This window comes from Brassica oleracea, chromosome C3 (assembly GCF_000695525.1).
Source record: "Brassica oleracea var. oleracea cultivar TO1000 chromosome C3, BOL, whole genome shotgun sequence".
Classification (NCBI taxonomy): domain Eukaryota; kingdom Viridiplantae; phylum Streptophyta; class Magnoliopsida; order Brassicales; family Brassicaceae; genus Brassica; species Brassica oleracea.
The window spans coordinates 10784560-10796447 of NC_027750.1; the positions used below are offsets into that span (position 1 = coordinate 10784560).

Here is an 11888-nt window from a genome sequence, read left to right on the forward strand (position 1 = left end):
TGGGGGGGTATCATTGATAATTGTTATATGTGTGTCAGTGTGTACAACATTGTGGCGAAAACTTCATATCATCAACTTCTTAGATATTTGTGTTTGATGAGTAAAGTACTAACCGATGAGCTTGACTTATAAACCTTAGTGGAATATGAAGATACTGAAACTACATACACTCATGAGTAAAATCAGAACTCTTTTTATTTAGAAAGAAAGAATAAGGACTATTCGAACATTACTTTCAAGAATGATTCTCATTAAATTTTAAGAATACATGCACCTCTCTTTTTTGTCACACATGCACCTCTCACAGTCAATAAAGAAGATTTTCAAGATACAAAAAAACATGGATGAAAGAAGAGCCAGAAATATATTTGAAAATATGATAAGATATGAAACATAAGCTTGTTTTCAGAAGGAAATAACTCGTAATGCAATTAATATATTTGTTAGGTCTGGGCATTCGGGGTCCCAATCGGTTTGGGTTCTATCGGGACCGGTTTGGGTTCTATCGGGTTCGGATCGGAGTTAGTAAATTTTCAAAGAACCGGTACAATCTGATGTACTTTCGAATCCAGGTCCCAATTGGTTCTTCGGTTTAAAAATATCTGATTTGTATCTACTTTGTAACCAAAACATAAGTAAAATCGGTTCTTCGGTTTTAAAATACATGATTTGTATTTTGTAACCAAAATCATAAGTAAAATCGATTCAAAAATAAGAAAGAGACATCAAACGTGATCATTCAAAATCAAACGAAAGATAAATTAGTTATTGATAGAAAGAAAACCAAACAAAATATAGCATAAAACGAAAACCAAGTTCTCATGAAATGAGAATATTATTCAATGAAAACAAAATCAAAATCTAGAAACTTCAAGCTTCAACCGCCACCTTCAACCATCAAACATCAACCTTCATGTAATAGATAATTGTTTTAGATGTTCAATAATATCTTAGTGCATTTTGAATACATATTAGGAATCAATATCATGTTTGGTATAAATTCTTTTTTGGGATTTTGAATGTTTCGGGTTCTATCAGATATCCATTTACGTTCGGATTCGCATAATACTCATAATCCGAAATACCATAAAACAAGATCCATTTGGTGTTTTTGTCGGGTTCAGATCAGTTCGGATTCATTTTTGTTGAACGGGTTCGGTTTGAATTTTCGGGTCGGTTTAGTTGCCCAGCCCTATTTTTGTTAGCTTTTCCAAGGAAAAGAGGAACAAATCTCTAATATAAAATGAGAGAAGTCATGAGAGATAAAACATCTAAATTAATTCATACGACCAAACAAACAAAACATGCTAATGTATTGCTTTCATAGTGATCGCATGTATCTTGTTCAGGAAATTGGGAAATCTAGAGTTACCATTTACGGTGTAAGATTAAAATCGAATTAAGCATCGAAGCATCTACCGATAAAACTCTGTATTATACCGGCTCGTGACTCATATTATAATTGGTCCCTTACTATGGAGTCCTTGATCTTGTGCGCTCTCTACAACCCATTAAGTTCATCTCGAGTAACACTCTCCTTTGCCTCCGGTTTCAGTTCTTAATCGTGTTTTCCTTATTGTATTTTGTTGTTGTGGTAGTAGTTTCTTTTTGGTGTTTGTTTTCTGCTACTAGTATCTCCATGTAACTTCTCTCACAAACTTGAAAATTGGTAATGCAATCTTAACATGTTTATAAAAAAAAAAACTCTGTCTTATCCACCAAACTATTAGACGCTAAAAACAAACTATTTATTCACTATTCAAAGAAAAACTATATTTTTTACCCTCGCCTAAGTCCTCAACAACAAAACACAATCAAAACCATCAAGAAAGGTTTTCATTTTGGACTCAAAGAATGATTTCTTGTTAATCAAGCAACCACAACCCTAGACGGAACATCCCCCAAAGGTTGTCATTTGGGAAGTGAGTTTTCCTTGTCACACCACAAAGCATGTTCGTAAATGTTAGCCCGTTTCTTATCAGTACAAGCTAATCAAACACCCTATAAGGGTAACCTTGCAAGATCCTCTGAATACTTAGCTCGTGAAATTTATTGGAAAATGATTCAAGTATTCATCTTCCTAGATTTTGCTTTAATTCACATTTCTATGAGAGTAAGTTATGTTCATCAAGTGAATCCTCCTATCGTCTTTTTATCTCAACCATTTGATGATTTAGCTCTGCCTCTGGCCGCTCGGCTTTATTTGTAAGCCACTTTATTTGTAAGCCGTTTCCTCTCACGATATTTGCATGCCTTTCCCGGTCCTTCATGTTACGGATCATGAGGTTGCTGATTCCTCTTGAATCTTCTTTGTTCTTATCCATGGACAAAAGTATATAGACGTTTTAGCACAGAAACTAAAACTGAGCATAATAAATGTGTTTATACAAGTCTAATTGTAACGTTTAGCTTCTTCCTCAGTTTCAATACCACAAAAAGGATATATGAAAACCTAAAGCACACTAGCTTCTTCTTCAGGTTCAATACCATAGCTTTTTATTTTATTTTACTCCAAGACCCTGTTAATTTAGCAGCAACAGGAAATGGTAAATGCAGGAACAGAGAGAAAAACTTTGCCAAACAATACAAGTGAGCAAGTGAGATTACTAGCTCCAACATGTTGATAAATTAATTATAGAGATAGCCTGTTTATGTAAAACTCAGCAATTGGGCTGGTGGCGCAGTTGGCTAGCGCGCAAGTCTCATAGCTACTGAGTAATCCAGAGGTACTGACATTTTTCAGTCTTTTCCCTGACATGCCTTCAATAATTTTTGTGTTTACTGGTCAAATAAAAAACGTTAATGTACACTGGTGCTCTGTTTTCTAGGGGTACCTAATGGGTTTGAATGAGTTCGGATTAGGTATTTCGGATTTCGTAGTTAATTTTTAGGAAAAATTCCTTAAAAATACACGGACTAATTTTCATTTGATAATAAAATACACGAACTATTTTGGATCCACGTTTAATACACGAACTAATTTTTTTGTCTATTTAATACACAACCTTTTGAAATTCACATGTTTTACACATCTATTTAGACGGTGTTAACTATATTTAACGGCAGTGACGACATCGTTAGTATTTAATTAACACGTGTTTAAATTTTGAAAATATTTTTTAAAAAATACACAACTATTTTTTATTTGCTAATAAAATATACTAACTATTTTTAGATCCCCGTTTAATACACAAACTAATTTTTGTTTTCTATTAAATACACAAATTTTTAAAATTTGCAAATTTTACACATCGATTTAGACAATGTCAATTATGTTTAACAGAAGTGAAGACAATACTTTAATTAAACAAGTGGTTTAACTGTGAAAATCACGCTCACCCTCAGCCAATTGAAATTAATTTGAGTTAGTTTCAATTCGAGTTTGACACTCTAATCTGTTCCAACCTCCTTTATTTTCTAAACTATGTTTATTTTCTTTTTCTTTACTTTGATTTCCCTTTATATTGATTCGAAGTGGAGTCGATTTCCATGTTGTATAAAAGGACGAAGAAAACTATGTAATTTTAAACGAGTTTCTGATTTTGGAATTAGTTTAGTGTTATGCATTTCTAATTCTTGTTCTTCGCTTTGATAGTAGTGATAATGATTCGAGGTTAATTTACACTATGATAAATAAGTTTAGTGTTATGAATTAAGTTCTACATATATTCTTTTTACTATGATTAAAAAATTTGAAATTTCATCAAAAAAATACACTATAGAAGCGTAACGGAGAAGAAAACTAACAATATAATATATTGAAGGACTTTTAAGGAATTGTTTCTTTATAGTTTAACCACATGCTCAATTAAACACTAACATTATCTTTACTTCTGCTAAACATAGTTGACATCGTCTAAATCGATGTGTAAAATCTGAAAATTTTAAAAGTTTGTGTATTTAATAGAAAACAAAAATTAGTTTGTGTATTAAACGGGGATCCAAAATAGTTTGTGTATTTTATTAGCAAATGAAAAATAGTTTGTGTATTTTTAAGAAATTTTCTTTTCACAATTTAAACACGTGTTAATTAAACACTAACGCCGTCGTCACTTCCGTTAAATATAGTTAACGCCGTCTAAAATAATGTGTAAAATCTGCAAATTTTAAAAGTCTGTGTATTTAATAGGCAACGAAAATTAGTCCGTATATTAAACAAGGATCCAAAATAGTTCGTGTATTTTATTAGCAAATGAAAATTAGTATGTGCATTTTAAAGGAATTTTTACTTAATTTTTATCAAATGCTTTGTCCTATTCTAATAAATTTATAAGTACAGACCGGGTTCGAATATAACACATCAACTTCGATTTTAATTTGTATCACATCCTAAAATCTATAAAATAACTATATATCATTTGGATTCGAATTATATTCGGTTCACATATACTCAAAATAAATTTAATTTTTTAAAAACATAAGAAATAAATAAATATATAACTGATCCAAATTAAAGATTTGTGCACAGATCTAGTAACACTTGTCTAAAGAGTGTGGAATATGTGTAGATGAGAAGAGGGAAACATGAATAGACTCTAGACTGGCCTGCTATATTTGCTAATTATCAACAAGAGAATCATATATAAGCTGTCTTTGCAAATTTGTTGTTGTTGTAAAGTTTTATTTTTGCTAACTGCAATATTATGATTTTTTTTCTTTTTCCATTTTTTCGTATAATTTTAAGATAAACCAAACTATAACATGAATTAATTAAAATGTTGATTGTAAATGTGAGAAATAATATTAAATTTGTAAAATTTAGACTAATTGTCCAAATATTGACTTACAAATTTTTTAGTCACTAAATTTTATTTGTAGTATATGACTTCCAAATTTAGACTAATTCGGATATGCATATTTTTTTTTTAACGCTGATTTATTATGATCTTACAATTATGATATAAAAAAGATTACATAGACGATTCGACAACCAACAATAGTATCTGCCTTATGAAGACCTACGCCTAACTGCATCACCTGAGCCGTCCTATGAAGATCCACGTCTGGCCAGATTTACTTACACTTTGTTGAAGATTCCTTGTAAGCCTTTCTTCCGTAGTCTGCATAATTGTTAATAAATCGCTCTCTCCGGGACTTGAAACCTGGATTTCCTGTAATCTGCAATAAATTACATAGTCTGAGATTCGAACCCCGGGTATAGAAGATTTTAAAACTTAACCAATAGGCTACGGTGCTTCCACACATAAAAAAATTTGTAAGTCATATACTACAAATAAACTTTAGTGACTAAAATTTTTTTTTTTTTTTCTGAAAGTAAAGATACCATCTTATATTCCCTTCTGAATTGGAATGGATTAAAAAAATTACAAAAGGAATATAATCTTTTCTTAGAAGAGGAGAATGCTCCATTTGCATAGAAAAACAAATCTTTCTACTTTAAAAATGTGTACAGTTGTTTCCCTTCCTATTACATACACCAATCAGACGTCATCAAAAACAATCCGGAAATGTTCGTTGGAGACAAGTGTGACGCCATCTCCACATCACTACTCCAGTCTGTCAGAACACGAACTAAAAATAAATACAGCGAACCGAGTCTAAAAGTTCATCTCACTTCTTCTTCTTCTTCTTCTTCTTTTTCTTCTTCTTCGTTGACAGAATCAGTGTTCATCTTGATTCTCCTTCTTACAACTTAAAGATTTGATTGACAATTAGGCTCTGGACTCTTTTGTTGGGATTGGGTAATCAATAGATAGAGGAAGAGGATTAGCTGCTAAAGGTTTGTTATTGGATACTGTTGGATGTTTTCTGGATTTGTAGTGAGTTTTTTTTTAAAAATTTAGTGAAGATGGATAGGCCTCGACAGAATGATCACTTGGGTGTGAATAAGATTGGGAAGAACATCAGAAAGAGTCATCTCCACCAACCCAGTGTCGCTGCTCATGCTAACTTAGCCGCTGCGGCTGCGAGGCCTCAAGCGCAGCCTCAGGTTTATAACATAAACAGGAGCGACTTTAGAAGTATTGTTCAGCAGCTTACTGGCTCTCCATCACGAGAAAGCCTCCCTCGGCCTCCGCAGAACAACTCACCAAAGCCTCAGAATACCCGGTTGCAGAGAATTAGACCACCACCCTTAATGCAAATCAACCAGCCTGGGGCTCCTGTACATCATCATCATCCTCACAGCTTAATGAGACCACCTCCACCCCAATGGCATATGCCACAAGTCGCACAACAACAACAACCAATGATGGGCGGGGACCAGTTTGGGTCTAATACAACTGAATCTCCCCTCTCAGGTTATATGCGTTATCTTCAAAGTCCACTTGGTGATGCAGGTCCTAGTGGTAACCAAATGCAGCCGCCAGGTCATGAACATCAGCCTTATATGCCGGCTCATGAACAACCTCCATATATGCTAGCTCAGCCTCAGCCTCAGCCTCAACCATATATGCCAGGTCACGAAAATCGGCCTTATATGCCGGCTCAGGCTCAGTTTCAACCTCAGCAATATATGCCAGGTCACGAACACGGGCCTTATATGCCAGCTCAGCCTCAATCTCAACCTCAACCTCAGCCATATATGCCAGGTCATGAACATGGGCCTTATATGTCAGCTCAACCTCAGTCTCAACCTCAGCAATATATGCCAGCTCAGCCTCAGACACAACCAGATCCATATATGATGCATGGATCGCAACCTCAAATGAATATGCAGGGGCCACTGCAACCTAGTCAGTATCCACCACCACCGGGGCTAGTTCCTAGCCAAGTGTCTCGTAATCTTCCTCCCCCTCAGTTCAATGGTCCTGTACCTGTGACACCCGCTCTACCCTCGCCAAGTTTCAATCAGATGTATAATGGTTTTCATTCTCCTCAGTATAACGGTTTCGGATCACTACAGTCACCTACATCTCAGTTTGGTCTGCCATCTCCTACCTACCCGAATATGTTATCTCCTCGATCACCTTACCCATTGCTGTCACCAGGAGTTCAGTATCCTCAACCACTCACCCCAAACTTCTCGTTTTCACAACTAGCTCAATCAGGAAGTAGTGGACCTGGTGCTGGTCCAGGTCTTCCTCAGCCACCTCCATCTCCAGGGCTCGTGTTCCCTTTATCTCCAGGATTATTCCCACTCCCAAGTCCAAGTTGGGGTGATTACTAGGCTGTGCTTCTCTATCCGTAAATCTCATCATGTTTTTTTTGTGTCAAGTCTGCCTAGGTTAGTCTGTACTATGAAAGAAGCTTAATCTTGAGAGTCTACAGTAGAATAGACGCAGCCGCATAGACGTGTGAAACGCAAAAAGGTGCTTTTAATACATTTTTTCCTCTGTTACTTTTGGGGATTCTTATAGGTTAAAGCTTTACTTAAAAATCATAGGATGATGAATTGATGACGATCATTACATTTCTTTTGTTTTTCACAGAATTTGCTGTATTGTGGGAATTTGTACACAAAGTAGAAACAAAACTCTGTCAATTTATATGATTTTTTGGTGTTTCTAAAGCATGTATCCCTGTATTTTTTACTTTAAAAAGTCATGATGAATATAATTATAATTAATTTGTGACAAAACAAAGAATGATCAATACTAATATAATAAATTCGATAACTGCTAACGATTAATTAAGCTTCACGTACCCAAAACATCATCCACCATGATCACAGATTTACATTATTCGTACAGAGAGCGGATGATAGGTCCCTTGCCAAGAGATATCAATGTTGATCTAGAAACATGTGATTTGATACCAATTAAGGTCCCTCTTCAAATCAAAGAGAATTTGCCAAAAACAAACTAAGAACACATTTTTCTTTGGTTAGTTAAGACTACCTCTTTTTGTTGTTTTCATTGATTTAAATAGAAAAGATACATGAAGCAAACTCCTACAAAACTTGAAAGGGAAAGTGGATCACTCTTCTCCTACATAACAGGAAGTGGAGTCGTGATCTTTTTATTTGCATAAACATAAGAAATAACTTGAAGACTAAGTCATAATACTCTGTCCTTGAACTTTGGTTTAGCGTAGTCTCATCAGTGGAGCAAATAACATAGAAAGAAAAGGCCAATACAATCAAAGTTCAAAGGGAAAGAAGCTGCTTGGGCAGACTCAAGAGAATTGGAGGCCAAAGCATGCTCTCTCTCCCCCGGACATTTCTGGTTCGGTCATTGTACCTCAGTATTGGAGTCATGAACCTCACAATCCTCCTCTGTCTCTCTGGAGGACGTGGAACTACTTCTCCGTTCAAAAACAACTCACCTGCGTTTAGCAACAACATTCACCAAAGACTAGATCAGCTAATTACAAATAACCAGCTGAAAAAATATCATTTTACACATGAACAAAGCATCAGAGAAAAGATCTTTTGAAAGACGCAGAACAAGTGTCTAAGGGCCGGTACTGGTCAAAGCCGAATGAAACATTCGACTATAGTCTCCAAATTTTTTGAAGAAATTACATAAACACAAGTTCTCAAGTTTGTAAAATAAAAATCCCATGGCTAATACTGCAAGTGTCGATGAACTTTACCTCCGTAGTCTTTGTACTCTGGATCAACATAAGAGTCTGGAAGCACGTAGCGAACACCAGGTATTCCTGAAAACTCAGAAGAGCCAAAGACGCATCAATTACACAAACCACATCATCTGGCTCCCAAGTTGTGTCGGAAAAGAGACGTACCTTTAAGTCTGTTTGATGTCTCCTCATCGATCTCACATCCAAACGCAAAATACTTCTCGCAAGAAACATTGTAGATCTTCCTCTTAGCTTCTTCCTTACTGATAAAACAAAACCAACACTAACCTTGCTTGCAGTACAAGAAAACTCAAAGAAGGGAAAAAACTTACCTGCCGACAATTTTGGCTAGGGTTTGAACATAGCAACCGATCATTTGCTCTTTACTAGCGTACTCTCCGCCGGGCTTGTCTATGACGATGAGCCAATGCTTGTAGTCGCAGCCAGAAGGCAGCGGCGATATCTCAGTAGTAGGTAGTCGGCAGCTGAATTTGGATCTGGACTTGCGGGGTGAATGCCGTTCACTGGACCTATGCACCACCCGGGGCCGGATCTTCTGTGTCTGTAGGATGTCGTCCAGAGTGGTTGAACTGGGGTTGAATCCGACGGCGTGGAATAGAGTCTGTGAGGATCGGTGGGAGATGAGGTTAGATGGAGAAGGAGCGAGGGATTTGGAGGTGGAGAAGAAACGGTTAGCGACTCGCGAGGCGGTAGAGCGGGAGAGGGTATTTGCCATTGAGACTGGTGCGTTTCCTTGGCGATGACGAGACCAGGGTTTAACGATCGTCTGATGAAAATAAATTGGGCTTGAGGTTTTGTTAATGGGCTTTTATATGGGGCTGATTTGAATGAGCGAAGGTAATTCAGTTAACGAACCAATTTTAAGATTTTTTCAGGTCATTGTGTCTCACTTTTCCTTGTAATGATTTTGTTTTGTTATTTGGTTAGAAATGTTCAATTTTATTTTTTTTTGTCAACATATTCAATGTTTATTACTACATAATTTTCATTAAAAATAAACTTACAGATAATACAATAACATAAAGCACTGTAAATATATTTTATTAATTTAACTTATTAAAACTAAAATAATAATTTAAGACAAGACAGAGTTACCTCCGTTGTGAACAGATTCTGATTCCGCTTATCTCTACGTGTCAAAAACTGAATGGTTGCACATATACGCTGCATCAACATTAGCTATCCTCCTAACCGTTCGATTAAAATCCAACGGACCAAACAAAACCTTATCCCTCCAGCTTCAGATCCTGTATAAATTCAAAGACACGAACAAGCAAAGGGAACATGCACAGAAGAAGAAGTGAAAGAGACAAATGAAGAAGACGATGTACAGAGAGACTTCACCGGCCGGAGATCACAATTGAGCTTCTTAGTCTCGGAGTACCTCGACGAAGCTGCAATGGAGCTTCCGTTACTCTCTTACACGAACTCAGCCTCGTTTTCTCGGACAGGCTTATGCTCTTCTTCTTCCTCCTCCTCCTCCTCAAGTAGTATTAATGAATTCTTAGAGAGAAGAAGGAACTTGAGAATGATATTCAATGGTGGTGAAACGTCAAGAAGCGTTAAAGCTTCCGCTGGACGAAGCAGCGAAGGGATCGAGAAAACAGACGGGGGAGGAGCAAGACAGTTCGCCGGTCCTGCCATGGAGGTCACTACACTTGATCGTGGCTTTGCTAACTCCAAGACTGTTGATTTCCCGATCTGGGACAAGATCGGCGCCGTGGTTAGACTTACTTACGGAATCGGTGGGTTAGAGTTACCAATGATATATATGTGTATACTTACCCTAAGTATTTATTCATTAGGTTTGGATCAAAATGTTAAATGTGTGTGTTTGGATGGTTAGGAATATATGGAGCAATGGCTGTAGCAGGAAGGTTCATATGTTCAGTGACTGGGATTGACTCATCTGGTGGGTTTGATCCTTCTCTTGATGCACTTCTCGCCGGACTTGGCTATGCTACACCACCTATCATGGCTCTTCTCTTCATACTCGATGTGAGCTCTTATGATTACTCTAGTGTTTGTTTGAAATGGTTTTTTAAAGAATTGTATGTTTGATTTCAGGATGAAGTTGTTAAACTTTCACCGCACGCAAGGGCTATTAGAGATGTGGAAGATGAGGAGCTAAGAAGCTTTTTCTTCGGAATGTCTCCATGGCAGGTAAAAATATTGAGGTTTTCGTTTCTTGGTTTTTGAGGTTTTAATTTATAGTTATGTGTTTTCAGTTTATACTTATTGTCGTGGCCAGTTCGGTAGGAGAAGAGCTCTTTTACCGTGTTGCTGTACAGGTCTGGTCTCATTGAACACCTAGAATCATTGATTAGCAACTTTGATTGAGTTATGGCTGATCAAATCTCTGATTCTCACAGGGTGCTCTTTCTGATATGTTCTTGAGAGGGACACAACTGATGACAGATTCTAGAGGCATGGCATCTCTGGTAAAAAACCAACTCACAATTTTTCTACATGCATATTTAAATTCTTCATGGATTTTATATATTGTTGCTGTTTTTGTTGTTAACCTCTAGACCGGAGTCTTTCCTCCATTTGTACCATTTTCTCAAGCATTTGCAGCTGTGATCACCGCAACACTCACAGGCTCTCTCTACTTTCTTGCTGCTTCTCCAAAAGGTTTTAGTATTTGATCTCTTAATCTTCTCTGTCCTCTCTCATCCTCGTTTTCATTTTCAGACCCGATATACATTGTTGCCCCAGTCCTAAGATCACGCCGCGATGATTTTAAGAAGCTTTTGTCAGGTACTAGCTACTTCTCCTTTCTTCTTCGGATCATATTGTTTCTGAGATATAGGGATCTAAGAAGTGATATTGTTCTCCTAAAGATAGTTAGTGTAAAATGACTTGGACCTCATCGTAGGAAATATAGGAGGAACCTTCAGGACCAAAACCTCTAGACATTAAAAAAAAAAAAGATAGCTTGGGGAACAAGAAAATGTAAACTGGTTTGGTACAAGAGAAGGTAGGGTTAGGTTTTCATACTATTTGAACCGCTGGTTTTGACATCTTTCTTTTGGCATTGCTTTGTGCACAGCTTGGTACGAGAAGAGACAGATGAAGAAGATTTACTCTCCTCTCCTTGAAGGACTCTTAGCCCTCTACCTCGGTATTGAATGGGTTCAGGTACAATCTCCGGTTCGGTTTAGTATGCAATAATACCAAAACTCAACACTTTGATCAATTTAAAAATATTACCTCCCTCATTCTTAATTATTTTCATTTCCAGACGGATAATATTTTAGCACCGATGATGACGCATGGTATATACTCGGCGGTAATATTAGGGAATGGACTGTGGAAAATTCACGATCACCGTAGAAGATTACGTCAGAGAATTGAACGGATTAGATCGGAGAGTGGAGACCAGT

General features: G+C 36.7%; 3 protein-coding genes across 3 annotated transcripts; 2 read left to right on the plus strand and 1 right to left on the minus strand.

The window, feature by feature from the left end:
- Positions 1–5461: 5461 nt before the first annotated feature.
- On the plus strand, positions 5462–7478 carry LOC106332562 (protein HAIKU1-like). The gene has a single exon (XM_013771034.1). The coding sequence runs from the start codon at positions 5810–5812 to the stop codon at positions 7127–7129; it is 1320 nt and encodes a 439-aa protein (XP_013626488.1). The 5' UTR covers positions 5462–5809; the 3' UTR covers positions 7130–7478.
- Positions 7479–7997: 519 nt separating this feature from the next.
- On the minus strand, positions 7998–9444 carry LOC106333597 (multiple organellar RNA editing factor 6, mitochondrial-like). The gene is made up of 4 exons (XM_013772026.1): positions 8814–9444; positions 8647–8744; positions 8497–8562; positions 7998–8226 (listed from the first exon to the last, which is right to left on the minus strand). Exons 1-4 carry the CDS (start codon positions 9215–9217, stop codon positions 8048–8050), a joined length of 747 nt encoding a protein of 248 aa, XP_013627480.1. The 5' UTR covers positions 9218–9444; the 3' UTR covers positions 7998–8047.
- Positions 9445–9778: 334 nt separating this feature from the next.
- On the plus strand, positions 9779–11888 carry LOC106328239 (the record flags this gene model as incomplete). Its single annotated transcript, XM_013766640.1, is given in 9 exon segments — positions 9779–10247; positions 10349–10500; positions 10570–10665; positions 10731–10793; positions 10875–10943; positions 11034–11136; positions 11197–11262; positions 11555–11643; positions 11747–11888. Coding segments are annotated over 9 exon segments (1126 nt in total), but the record flags the coding sequence as incomplete, so codon positions are not given.